Consider the following 12,814-nt stretch of genomic DNA (forward strand, 5'->3'; position numbering starts at 1 on the left):
TTCAATTTGTAAATATGAAGCCAGTTTCAGAATCACCCAGAACTGAAGCAGACGGCATCAATTCTTCATCAACGTTTCGCCTACCCAACTGTTCTCTTCACGATCTAAAGTTTGTTGGTCCTCAATAAATATATGAATTTTGGAATCAAAAATAAACCCAGATCAGGACACCATTCCCTTCCCAACATGGCGGCCGCCCCAGGAACGCCCTACGCGCTGACGTGCTGTGTGTTGTTGCGGACGCGGGCCCGCCGCTGTCGCTGTGTGCTGGGCTGGCTGCTCTTTGTCCTCCATTAGAGCTCGGATTCCCGGTTCCACACTGTACGGCGCAGGCCCGCTGTAGCGCAGCCGCTCTGAGGTTAGTGCCCTACCGCGCAATCTCCAGCTAATTCAGCCCTGGCGCAGCCGCACCAACAAACCCGGCAGCGGCGGGGTGATAGAGGGGGACGGGAAAAATCCTGATGCGGAACGAGAATGGGGTTTTTGCTAAATTATTGCCTCTCGTTTCGAAAACAGGCTCGGGTTAAGTGTCCAATTAGCTCGGATTAAGGCACATATGTAGCTCCGGTGCTGCTGCAGGCCGCACTAGGCCTGGGTTTGCTGGAGTAATGGTCCTGGGAGGCGGGTAATTTTGGGGTCCGGAGAAATCGGGGTGTTTTGGGTAACATGCTTAGGCCAGGGACGTTTTGATGGCTTGCTGTGTACGCTGTATTACAGTTTTACCAGTATTGTGCCATTTTTAAAATTATGATAGGACTAGTGTGGTAAAATATGCATTAAACATTGCGTTGCTGTACTGCGGACGTATTTACAGTATGTAGTGATTGTCTTGAAAGAGATGTATGTATTGTGGAAGGGGGGCAGATATGTGATTTTGTTTAACATATAGAATAGTGGTAATACTAAGGTTAGCTGCTTTACCTGTAGCGTTATTGAAAATATGAATAAACATACATTTACGCGATTAAATTAATCTTGGAAGCAGTTCTGTGGTTTCGGATGGGATAGGATGTATTACTGTGATGCCCAACAGTTGAGGCCATTACAGTTTATTTCCAATAAAAGACCATACTGTTACAATGACGTTTCCTGAAGCAGAAGTTAACTAAAACATGGATTTGATTTTGTATTGTTGTATGTTTGCCGGAGGCCTGCTATTTCTTTATCCCGGTGAAGACCCTTGGCATGTGATTTGGTGCTGAAACTTTTGGGCAACGTGATTTTGTAACCTTTATTTTTAAAACCTCCCTGACAGGGGATAATTGAGGAAGGGAACAGTATCAGTGATACAGTATCTGTTTCGTAGGTTTTCCTGTAACAACAGGTCTGACGGGTTTATATTGCAGTATACTTTCACTTTTATTTCTGGACTCCTCCTTTGATAACTATCAAGAATATGGATCGCGACGGGGTCATGTTTTATCTATATTACCTCAGTAAAATAGATTGTTTCAAACGCCTGTGTGTTTTTCAGTTTGTGTACATAAAGGAAATGTTACTTTTGTGATCTAAAATGTGACGACCACCTTCTGTGTTTGAAGCTGCATTGTGAAAAGGCTCTATAATGAGAGAAATGTGTAAGCATTGTATACGGCCTGTATATTTTGTACTGTCCATCCATTAAATTGAATACTTTTACAAGTTATATTTTTTCAACTGATATAAAAACCAAATCTTGGCACTTATAAGTTAATGTCTGAGGTCCATGTAGCCAAAAATAAGGATGGCCTTCACCTTTGAGTGCAGTTGTACATACAGACACTGATGGGCCTGTTAATGGAACAGATGGGATTTGATACATTAGTTATGCTTTTAAATCTATTTTAATATATGCAAAGATAATTTAGACAGCGAGCAGCAAGCGTGAGTAATCCATGCTTTTAATGCAGTGTGAAAATGTTCTTTTCCTGCAAAAGACTTGTTTTCCTCTTCTCACAGAGGCATGTGCCTTCCTTTTTATGCAGATCTAAGGATGCCTTTTGGGTTCAGATTTCTGTAATTAGCTATTTTCTTCATGCATAGTGTGGTACACTGTGTGGTTCGAATACAGCTTGGTTCAGGTTTGATCAACATGCACACAGAGCCCTCATGCTACTGAGGGTCTGCTGGTATGGTTGTCCTAGGACAAGGGTATCCTTGGGCTCCTGTATGTGATATGAACCATTCAGGTTCAGTCTTTTCAGCAACCTCCAAAACTGGATTATCTGTTAATTTGTGGTGAACGCAGTGAATCGCAGCATAAGCACTGTCGCGCTTGCCACGCAGCCTTTGAAGTGACACTTGACTCAGTTCTCACACAGGCAGTCACAGGTGGAGTGTTCCTGCAAGCTCTTTCCATTGCAATGGAAACATTAACGCACAGAAGAGAGAACATAATGTTGAACACATAACAGGATGAGTAAGCCGTAAAATAAGGGTATAAAGGTCTCCTTTAGTAATTTCAAAATCATACTAAAAACAGCAGTGGTTTTTACTTGGCCAGAATAGTAAATATTGATACAGTCAAAGAGTTCTGGAAGTGTTGATTTCCATCCAGTTTCTGAAAGCTGCTTTTTCCTGGTAAGAACCCTGGAAATGTATCTGGGAATACTGGACTGAGTCTTAAATGTTCACAGGGAAAATGTAGAGGCGTTGTTAGCCTAGTCAATGTCTTTGAATTGTGGGAGGAAGCCTCAGCACTCAGCAAAATCTTGTGTGCATGGTTAACATGCAGACTCCACACAGATTGATCACCATGCCAGACAAAAAACTGTTTCTCAAGAGTTGTGAGACAGTAGCACCTGCTGCCTTCTGTTCTATCTTGTTGTGAAATTATTTGTGTAAATAAGATGTTAAAAAATAACAAATACATTATCATAATATCAAATTTAATATCAATATCATAATCAAATATTTTATTCAAGATTCTACCAAAAATCGTTAATAGTTTCTAGATGTGTTCAGGAGTTAACTGGATGTAAGGGTTTTTGGTTAGATTATATTGGAAGTTTTCCTTGTCATTTTGTTTGTTTATTATTTAGTTAAAACAATGTTTTCTGTGTTCAAGGCTGTATGACTGAATAAATTCTTTCTGGTTTCCCTTGAATGTGGAACTAAATATCTTAGCCGAGAGCAATTTGTGTTTATTGATGTTTGATGTTATTTGTGTTTATAGTTATTATTTTGCTTTTTGTCAATTGCTTTATAGTTAGAGTGCTGCAAGAACTAAAAGGAAAGAATTACAGATTCAACCGCTTCCTTCTACGGAACATGAATATTACAAGGTACCAGCTTTAAACTGTCCTGAAAACCACTGTCAATAATCGAGATCCCTAGACAGAACAGCCAGTTCCAAAGAGTTTGTATCGCCCTCTAGTGGTAAAGGAGAGAAACAAACCGAGCTTTCTGACGCTACAATTGATCTCTAGGTCTTGGGATAATATCTTGTTTTTGTTATGAAAGAAACCTTTGTATATTTAGAAAAGCTTGTATTGTTAGTTTCTAGATAGGTACTTTATTAATCCCGTGAGGGAAATTGCCGAATTTCTAGTGTCCCGCTGTATGTTTTGACTGTTTCAGTTGATTCAGTGTGGACGGTTGTTCATCAAATTGTCAAGCTTTGGGGCAAATTCTGTCATGTTGTACTTGGCTAGGCTGGATTCCCGAAGTGCAATAAGATCAAACGTTAAGTTTATAAAATTCCTCTCCATTTTTGAAGGGGGATGGAAAATTTGCTAATACATTCCTTGACCTTTGCAACAATAGGAGCATTGAGTGAAATTAATCCTTCATTAAAAAGAAAGCTCAGAGGCAATGAAGAGCATTCTTATAGCACTTATGTAACCTCCCCCCATTTTCATTTAAGAAGTTTGGCTCCCCAGCTCACTTAGTTTTATATGCATCTTAGAAACACATTGTTAATGTTAACCACAAAATTAACCACATTGAATACGAAATAAAAATAAGAGGGCCCATTAGGTTTTTTAGTTTCTTTTACCATTTTGTTTTTCTGACCGTTGGAATGACTGTATTAAAAATAACAGGCCTTCTTAAATGTGAATAAACAACGTACCTAAACTTTAAACAAAACGCCACCATGTCTGCTCGATCTCTGTTCTAATGAGATAAGACATGCTTTTTCTAAAATGTGCAGGTGTTGGAGTGCTCAATATATATTAATGTTCTGTCACCAGCTGGCCACCACCACAGGATGTCTGACCTTTATTTTCTTACATTCTTTTATGTTTTTCGTCTTAATGACTTTAGTAGTGAGGCAGAAGAAACAATGATTCAATAAAAATGTAGAACATCACCATCTTCTTAACTTCAAATATGTAGTAAGCGCTGGGGCACGGACATTAGTCCTAAAGTTCTGGCTGGAAATGTCCTCTAAAAAGAAGCTGCTGTTTTCAGATATTAAATACTGACAAGAATGAGAGGAGGGCATTCAGCCCATATACCTTGTTTGGTAGGTAGTAGTTAATTGTTCCAAGGGCCTCATCCAGTTGTTGCTTGGAAGAACACAGGGTATCAATAATGTGGCAGAGCAGCGTGTTCCACACCGCCACAACCCTTTGTGTAAAGACATTCCTCCTGTTCTTAGTTTTAGTATTCTCAATATGGCCTCCAAACCGTGTAACTAGTCACCTGTGTGCGCTTGTGGGAAACGCTTGCATTAGGCTTTTATAGCTGAATGTCCAAAGTCTGAAATGGTTTGCTCTACTTGAAATTTTCTATTTGCAAATTTACCATGGCTTAAATCTGATTCGGATGTTGTAGGTGTTTTTTTCATGTCGCAGATTTACCTTAATAAAGTTGCTAGGTGATTGTAGAAAGATGAGACATGTTGAGATTCATATTTGTCGGCCAGATAGTCCCTGAGGACTTGAAGCGTTTTGAGTCCTTTAAGTGTTTTGCTCAATATCCAGCATGGCCACCACATGTGACCTCACCACCTCACCACTTTCCTTAAATAGAACCAGTCATGAGAGGGCTGTATACAAAGTCAAAGAGTTATATTTGCTGTTCCTGAGAAAAAGGGTTTTAATGAATTTGTTTTTGTGTAAAAGGAAAAGAGTTTCAAAGTTTTCATTATGCAACAATATCTACATTAACAGGTCTTTTCCTGACTGGTCACTCTGCACCTATGTTGTATGTACCCATGTTGATGTGTTTAGGTTGTTAAATGCTCGTATTTATATTGGATATATGAAATGATCAATTTCAAACATTTCTCAAGGATGATAAGTGTGATTCATTCATACAATAATGATTCAGCTAAAAACTATTACGTGAGTTAAATAAAAAAAAAACTACATATACAGTTTGTGTGATGAGCTGTATGAAGCAGTTCTATTTTTTTCACACGAGTTAAATTCTCTTTGCATAGGCTTAGCTATGTGTGTGTTTTTCTAAACGTTTGATTGTGATAAGCCCTAAGTGCAGTGCAAGCATATTTGTTCTTAATGAATTGGCAAACTCGGATATCTGTAGGTGATTAAATATTGAAACGAGGAGTATGCAGCATAAAACTATACTGAAACAACATTATTGACCATTATTTTTTGTAACAGCAAAATGAGAAATCCAATAAAAAGACTAGCCAATATTCAGATTTGTTACTTCTCCTTTGTAACACACTCAGATGTTCAGATTTTTACAAGGTGGTTTTAATGGGTCTGTTAACAGTTAAACACAATGAACTATTAAGCACCACTTTAATTACAAAAATGTTTTTTTTTTACTTGTACATTTGTTAACAGGAGCAAAAGAGCAAATAAAACACATTTTCATTGCAAAACTGCTAGAAAAGCAGAGTATATAGCTGGGGAGGGGGGTAAGGGTGTGAAATATTAGTCCTGGCACTGGCTTGAAAACAAGCAATTTCTGAAAGTTGAGCAATAAAATGCCACAAGACAAGATGTTCAAAGCGAGGTCTTGTAACTTTTTTCTGTCAACAGTTTGGTGGTGAAGAGATAAATAAGCAATATATTAAAAGACAATTTGTTAAAATTCACAGATGATTCACAGTTGAATTTAATTCTAGAACACTGTATCCAGTCTTTTCCTTTACATTACACTGACAAATGCACTCCAAAGTTGACACAAAGTTTTAAAATGGGTCATACGGTCCATGGGGGTCCTGATGCCCCAGTATAGTGACGGGGACACTGTACTGTAAACAGGCTCTGTCCTTCGGATGAGACGTAAAACCGAGGTCATGACTCTCTGCTGTCATTAAAAATTCCAGAGTGTTTCTCGAAAAGAGTAGGGGTGTAACCCCCGCGTCCTGGCCAAATTTCCCCCCTGGCCTTTACCCCATCATGGCCTCCTAATAATCCCCCTCTATCAATGGGCTTCATCACTCTGCTCTCCTCCCCACTGATAGCTGGTGTGTGGTGGGCGTTCTGGCGCACTATGGCTGCCGTCGCATCATCCAGGTGGGTGCTGCACATTGGTGGTGGTGGAGGGGAGTCCCCATTACGTGTAAAGCGCTTTGAGTGGAGTGTCCAGAAAAGCGCTATATAAGTGTTAACAATTATTATTATTAAAATACACTTTTCAGAAAACAATCATCCTCAAGCAAGTGTACAACCTAAACAAGTGCCCAAAAAGAGACTGTCCTTATTCAAAAAGCGTCTTAAGTACAAGTAAGATACGCTTTCATTTCCTTGTGGATTAAAAAGGAAAGTTAAACCAAATCAAGGCCCCAGTACACTGTGCTGTAGAAGGTGCCAACTTCCTGAGGAGAAGTTAAACCGAGGTCCTGTCATCTTGGCCATAACAAAATTCCATGACCCTGTTCCCAAGTGAAGGGGTGTGAGCCCCAATGTACTGACCGAGGTCCCCTGAATTCGAGGGGAGACTCTCTTACTTCTCTTCCTGATCTGCTGTTCATCCGCGGCTGCTGGAATATATTGGCTGCTGTGCCTCACCCAGCAGGATGCTGCAACCAAATCCAAATAAAAGGTAAAAACCTTTCCTACTGGGTTTAAAAGGGACATAAAGTGGTTCCAATGTAAAAGCTCTCCGAATTACAATTAAGTTATTGTATTTTGGCAAATGAGAAAACAACAGTTCTTTTTCCTACATCTACACCTTTCAGTGCAGATAGTGTTTCTATCTATCTATGTAAATGAATCCTTTCGGTTTCCAGTGCCCGATTCCTCAATGAAGAATCCAGGGGTTGGTGTCTTTTCTTCTCTCTGCTGTTCATCTTTTGTGGTGTCTTTTAAGGACAGCTGTTTTCCCTCCTACCGGTAAACGGTACCAAAGCATTTGGTCCAAGTCCAGCAGATTACAGAACAGCTTCTGCCTCCAGACAATAAGACTGCTAAATAGCCACCCTGCAGTTCCTTTAGCAAATCACCTGTAATGGCTACATGGACACACAGTTTTCACTGTATTTAGCATAACTGCACTACTTGTATATATTACATACACCATGGACACATAGCAGCTCTACTCATATTGAGTTTTATTCGATTTAACAAAACGTAACCTCAATTTTGTGATTTTTGTGTTTTTGTGAATTTTGTGATTTTTTTTGTGATTCTTGTGAGCTCACAGAAAAGACCTTTCATTTCCAGCAACTACTGCTGCTCGCTGTATTGTTGTGCATTTGATAAATAAACTTTGATTTGATTTGATTTTACGGACTCAAACTTGGCTGGTCAGAAATTCAAGCCTCAGAGGTTCTCAAACATCTGGTGTCTCCACTCAGTTGGGGTCTGATAATCTAATCAGACTACCCTGAAAACTGCAAAGGCACTGTCAATAAATCTCATCTCCCTGGAACAAGCAGTTCTTATAACACTGTATGCCCTCTCTTCTTAAAATAAAGGGCAGTAAATACTCCTGTGCATCCATACACAACACATAACTGACACTAAAGAATCATATCAAAATGTACAATCACCAGAAAATAAAAACTTATTGAAGTTTTGTGATAGCCCATTGCCTGTATTCCTGACACCCACTTTAGACATTTGAAAATCAGGATGTATCGGTACAAATCTTTTCAGCTTTACTCTTGGCTTTTAGCCTATAAAAAAAATACACATGCTCACGTATGTGCTTTGAGAATTTTCTTATAATACACTCAAAGTGTATGTCTACCACTTTGTATGCCACATTACAAAAAAATATGGAGCTGGTCGTAAGAACAGCAACTGGGTACATTCCTGGGCTTGAAAGGAATGTCCTGCAGTGGCATCTTAAAGGAGCTGAATCTCTTTTAGTTCTGAAAAAAAGAAGTCTAGGAAGGGAGCTAATACAAGTATTCAAAGTGTTCAATACTATCATACCCCCAGCCAGACAACACTGACTTTGACTGCAACAAGTTATCAAGTTATCAACAAGATAAATTAAGGTTGATTTTTCTTTTTTTTTAATTTTCTTTGTGAATGCCTGCTAGCTCTTTCTTTATCTCTTTCTGCCTTCCTCCCGAGATAAGTGAATTGTGAGGGGAGTTCAGTACAGGCTTCATCAGGTTTATGATGCTGATGGAGAAAGGACAGAGATAACTAAGGAACAGGTAAACGTTTATTCCATATTTAAAGGGAAAGAAAGAGAGACAACGTTTCAGCTCTTCTTCACAGCCGAAATGTTGGCACTTTTGTTTTCCTTTCAGCATGGAATAAACCTTTACCTGGTCCTTTTCAGCCTATACATGCTTGACAGCTATCTACTCGAACTTCACAAATAACTTAGTTTGCTGGGAGGTCACCCGGCTCTTTGGATTGTTGTGGATCCTTTTTTCCTCCAACACCTCCTGTGGCTGCCTTATAGGGTCTTTCAGCTGTTCATCTCGCCTTGCTCAGTTCCTGGCTTGACCGTAGTTTACTTGTCACGCCTCCTGACAGCAGACTAGAAAACGAATACCGTCGTGGAAACCCAGTGGCTCACGAGGCGCCCTTGTGTGTTGCAGCGTGTTTAGAGTTGACGACGGGCGATGGAGGATCACGGAGTGAACCAGGCGGAGCACATGACCACTATCGAGGCCCACGCCGTGGCCCAGCAGGTGCAGCAGGTGCACGTCACCACCTACACCGAGCACAGCATGATGAGCGCCGACGAGGACTCGCCCTCCTCCCCCGAGGACACCTCCTACGACGACTCCGACATTCTCACGTCCACCGGCGCAGACGAGGTCACCGCCCACCTGGCCGCCGCAGGTGAGACTGGCCGCCTTTTTTCTAGAAAACCCCGTCACTGCGCCCCCTCTCGTTCTGTCTTAGTCCTGGTTAGTTTAGTCTGTGAAGGATGTTTTCTGATGCGTCTGTCAGCCACAAATCTGTATCCCCTTCCCTGACACCTGAAGACACATCGTTGACGTATCATGGTTTCCACATATGAAAATACACTTCTCATTCTGCATATGCACAGGTACAGTTCTGACTGTCCTAATTAGAACCATTTTAACTAAATCTCACAAAATTTGTTTCTAGAAACTATTTGAATATTAAGATCACTTTATTAGCCATATACAATTTTTTGCTTTAGGAATTTGTCTTTTCGCATACCCCAGCTTGCTCTCCTTGAGACACACAGACAGGGAGAGAAGCTTGGGGCCAGAGCGTGGGGTCAGCCATTAATACGGCGCCCCTGTAGCAGTTGGGGTTAAGGGCCTTGCTCAGGGGCCCCACGGATTAGGATTGAACCTGCAATCTTCCAGTCACCAGCACAGATTCTGAGCCACAGTTCCAGCAGCAGTTTATGTAATATATTTTTAGTTGTCATATTAAGTCACTATATAAATTGTTTTTTATCACCATACATAAAATAACCAGATTTTCAGTCATATTTGTACTTTTACAGTGTTGTTGTCAGACTAGGTCAGAATATAGAAAGGGTCTTTGAAATAATTGATACATTCTTTACCAAGAATAATCTGTTGTAATTAATGATTTATCCACTAGAGGGTACTGCAGTACCATAAAACCATTACATTATGGCCAGCGTATAGCTCAATACTCATTTGAAGTATAGCTCATTTGAAGTCTCTCCACACTTTACACTGCAATTTCATTATTTTGAATCCATTTTAAAACCAGAGTTGAATACCAAATACATCTTTTAGAATGAGGCGACTATTTCTGTGTACAAGCTTCAACATAAGTGGCCTCTTTACAATTTCATCACAGTTTACGGTGGTTTTTAGCTGGTTCAGATTTTGCATTTCTTTCAGAAATGTTTCTTTTGACAAAGGGCCTGTGAGAAATGAGAGGACCTAAACTGTTACTAATGTAGCTAAGGTGTTGCAAATATAGTCTATGAATCCTGTTGGGTCTTGCTGTTGATTACAGGACACCTTTGTTATCGTTTATCACTCCAGAATGTCATGAGTTAATAAATATTATACAGCATGACAAGCCTATTTGGCAATAATGACACATGTTTATATCATACAAATATCTATTTTTAAGGCTGATAACTGTAGTCTAACCACCAATTCTCTTAATTGTTTTCAGTTTAGTTGAATACTTAAACGTAATACTATTAAATGAATCCAGTCCAATTGTAGTTTTATTCTGTTTCCTTTCAGATCTCCATCTTAGACTTTTTCCATTTGCCAGTCATTTTCAGTTGCTTGCTTTCAGAGGTTCTTGTCATTATAGCCGAGGTAGCTGATCAAGGTAGCTTCAGAATACTAAGCACACTTAGTTCCCTGAAACCCGGAGTTGTGGAACCAGCTCTAATTCAGAGCTAAAGACCTGTTTAACTCCAGTTTAACGTGTGTAACGTGCCTCTGTGCCTTTGGCTTGGGGTGAAGAAGAGCACAACTGTTTCACCTCAGTAGTGGAGACTAGGAGTTGGTGAACCCGGATGAAACCTGGTGTCATCTACAGTACTGTGTGGGAGATCCCTGCGGTTTTCCCTGGTTTCCAAGGGAGCTCGAGCTTCAGGACTCTGAAGCCGGTCTCTGCATCCCTCTCCGGGCTCTCGTTTCAGGTCCGGTGGGGATGGCAGCAGCTGCTGCCGTGGCGACGGGGAAGAAACGGAAACGGCCGCATATATTTGAGTCCAACCCCTCGATTCGCAAGAGGCAGCAGACACGACTGCTGAGGTGAGTCCTCTGGCCACGCGACTCTGCTTCCGGGTGCCAAGTGAAATGGCTAATTGGGAATCTGACGCAACTTCTGTGGGATATTGAATGCTGCAGAGTGCACTGGGACCTGGGAGCAGAGAGCTCATTAATTCCCGAGTAAAGTTTTTTTGTTCACGTAAACCTTTTTCTTTCATGACAGGTGAGGTAATTGCTAAAGAACTCTGTTTCCAGGGTCTTCCAGCCACAGCTTCACTGCTTAATTTTCTGCACTGCCTCCCTTTAGTAAAATAAATCTGCAGTTTGTCTACCGATATGGTATAATATCTAATATGCTTAGCTTAGGGAACCTGTTTTTGGTCAATTTTCTTTCTCACAAAATGGTATATGTCTGTAAAGTATGCCATGCTGTATAATATATACTGTATATGTATCTAAAACGTTTCCTAAGATTGTTACAATTGAATAAATTTTCCAAGAATTTTTAAATATGTGATGTTTTAGACACCAATATTTGTAAATGCAATGCTTATGGGTGCCTTCTCCACAAATTGTTACTGTTCACCTAATGTGCACACAGGTACTCAGACATTATCACCATTGTATTTTCCTTTCTTGTGGGCTGCTTTTCCACCAGCATGTAGCCCTAATTACGTGAGAACACTTATTTAGTTATTTAGGCAGCTGCGGAAACGCGCTCTTTCTGTGTCACTTGTCCATGTTGGTCCTTAGAATAGCAGACTGTCAGAAGAATAGGACTGAGTAGTACCCCACACAGAGTGAAATGAACAACTTAACAGAATGTCAGTCAAAGCAAGAAAGCTTGCTCTGCTTGGAATGTGTTATAATATTATTAGGCACCAGTAGGGGGAGCCCTTAGCTGTCCTATTTGTCTTTTTTGCTGTAGTATATGATAAGCTAGGAAGTAAAAAAAGCAATGTTATGTATGTGCTTTGTAAGAGGTGACATCATTTGTTGTGCCTTGCTGTAGGAAACTGAGAGCTACTTTAGATGAATACACCACCAGAGTTGGCCAGCAGGCAATTGTATTGTGCATCTCCCCCTCTAAGCCCAATGCTGTGTTCAAAGTGTTTGGGGCAGCTCCTCTGGAGAATGTGGTAAGTGCTACACTGCGTATCACACTGAGTATGAGACAAGCGGGTACTCCTATTGGGAATAACTGGGGTTGCCAGCTTCTGCACACAAAATCTTTTTTTAGTTTCACTCTTTTCCTATACAGTGTGTTTTTTTTTCTGTGAAGCATATTATTTCCGAAGCTCTGTTTCTTTCCCCTCAATTATGATTTACATTTTTAAAGTAAGCTACATCAGTTATTATTTTTTTCCAGACATTTAGTTTTTGTCTTCCATTTCTTCCAAGTGTTGTATGACTGAACAAATTCTAGTCAGGCTGGAAAGTCTGCTCCACTGTTTTCTTCTGGGGATGGGGGGAGAATAGAAAGAAGATACTTCTTGACATGTCACATCAAGTTCCCCTCATACATTTTTTTCCACCAGAGCCCATCATCCTAGGCAAGAGTGTCACATGAGGCACATGTAATGATCCTTTGGTCTAATCTTCTTACAAAAGAACTTCGATGTTTGTTAATACTGTGCATATTTTACTCTAGTCTTCCATAGACAGCGATGGGCAAATTCTGCTCTGGAGCAAAAAGTGTTGTGTTATGTTTTGCTCCAATCTGCAATAACTATAACGACATTGTTCTTAGATAACTGTGTTGCCCTCTGTGCGTCTTGTTGTATTGTGAAATCCTGAGGAGTGTGTATA

The 12,814-nt window shown here is 40.3% G+C and overlaps 1 protein-coding gene across 4 annotated transcripts in view; it reads left to right on the top strand.

Annotated features, from left to right (window-relative positions):
- Positions 1-227: 227 nt before the first annotated feature.
- nrf1 (nuclear respiratory factor 1) overlaps positions 228-12,814 on the top strand; it is a 35,103-nt gene continuing 22,516 nt past the window's right edge. Inside the window, exons 1-5 of one of the 4 annotated variants that reach the window (XM_015352658.2) lie at positions 228-358; positions 3,188-3,263; positions 8,909-9,155; positions 10,933-11,047; positions 12,018-12,144. In XM_015352658.2, the coding sequence (XP_015208144.1) occupies positions 8,933-9,155; positions 10,933-11,047; positions 12,018-12,144 (465 nt within the window). In that variant the 5' untranslated portion in view covers positions 228-358; positions 3,188-3,263; positions 8,909-8,932. The other 3 variants (XM_015352657.2, XM_006633425.3, XM_069192413.1) reach the window with 3 other exon arrangements.

Source organism: Lepisosteus oculatus, chromosome 7 (genome assembly GCF_040954835.1).
Source record: "Lepisosteus oculatus isolate fLepOcu1 chromosome 7, fLepOcu1.hap2, whole genome shotgun sequence".
Taxonomy (NCBI): Eukaryota; Metazoa; Chordata; class Actinopteri; order Semionotiformes; family Lepisosteidae; genus Lepisosteus; species Lepisosteus oculatus.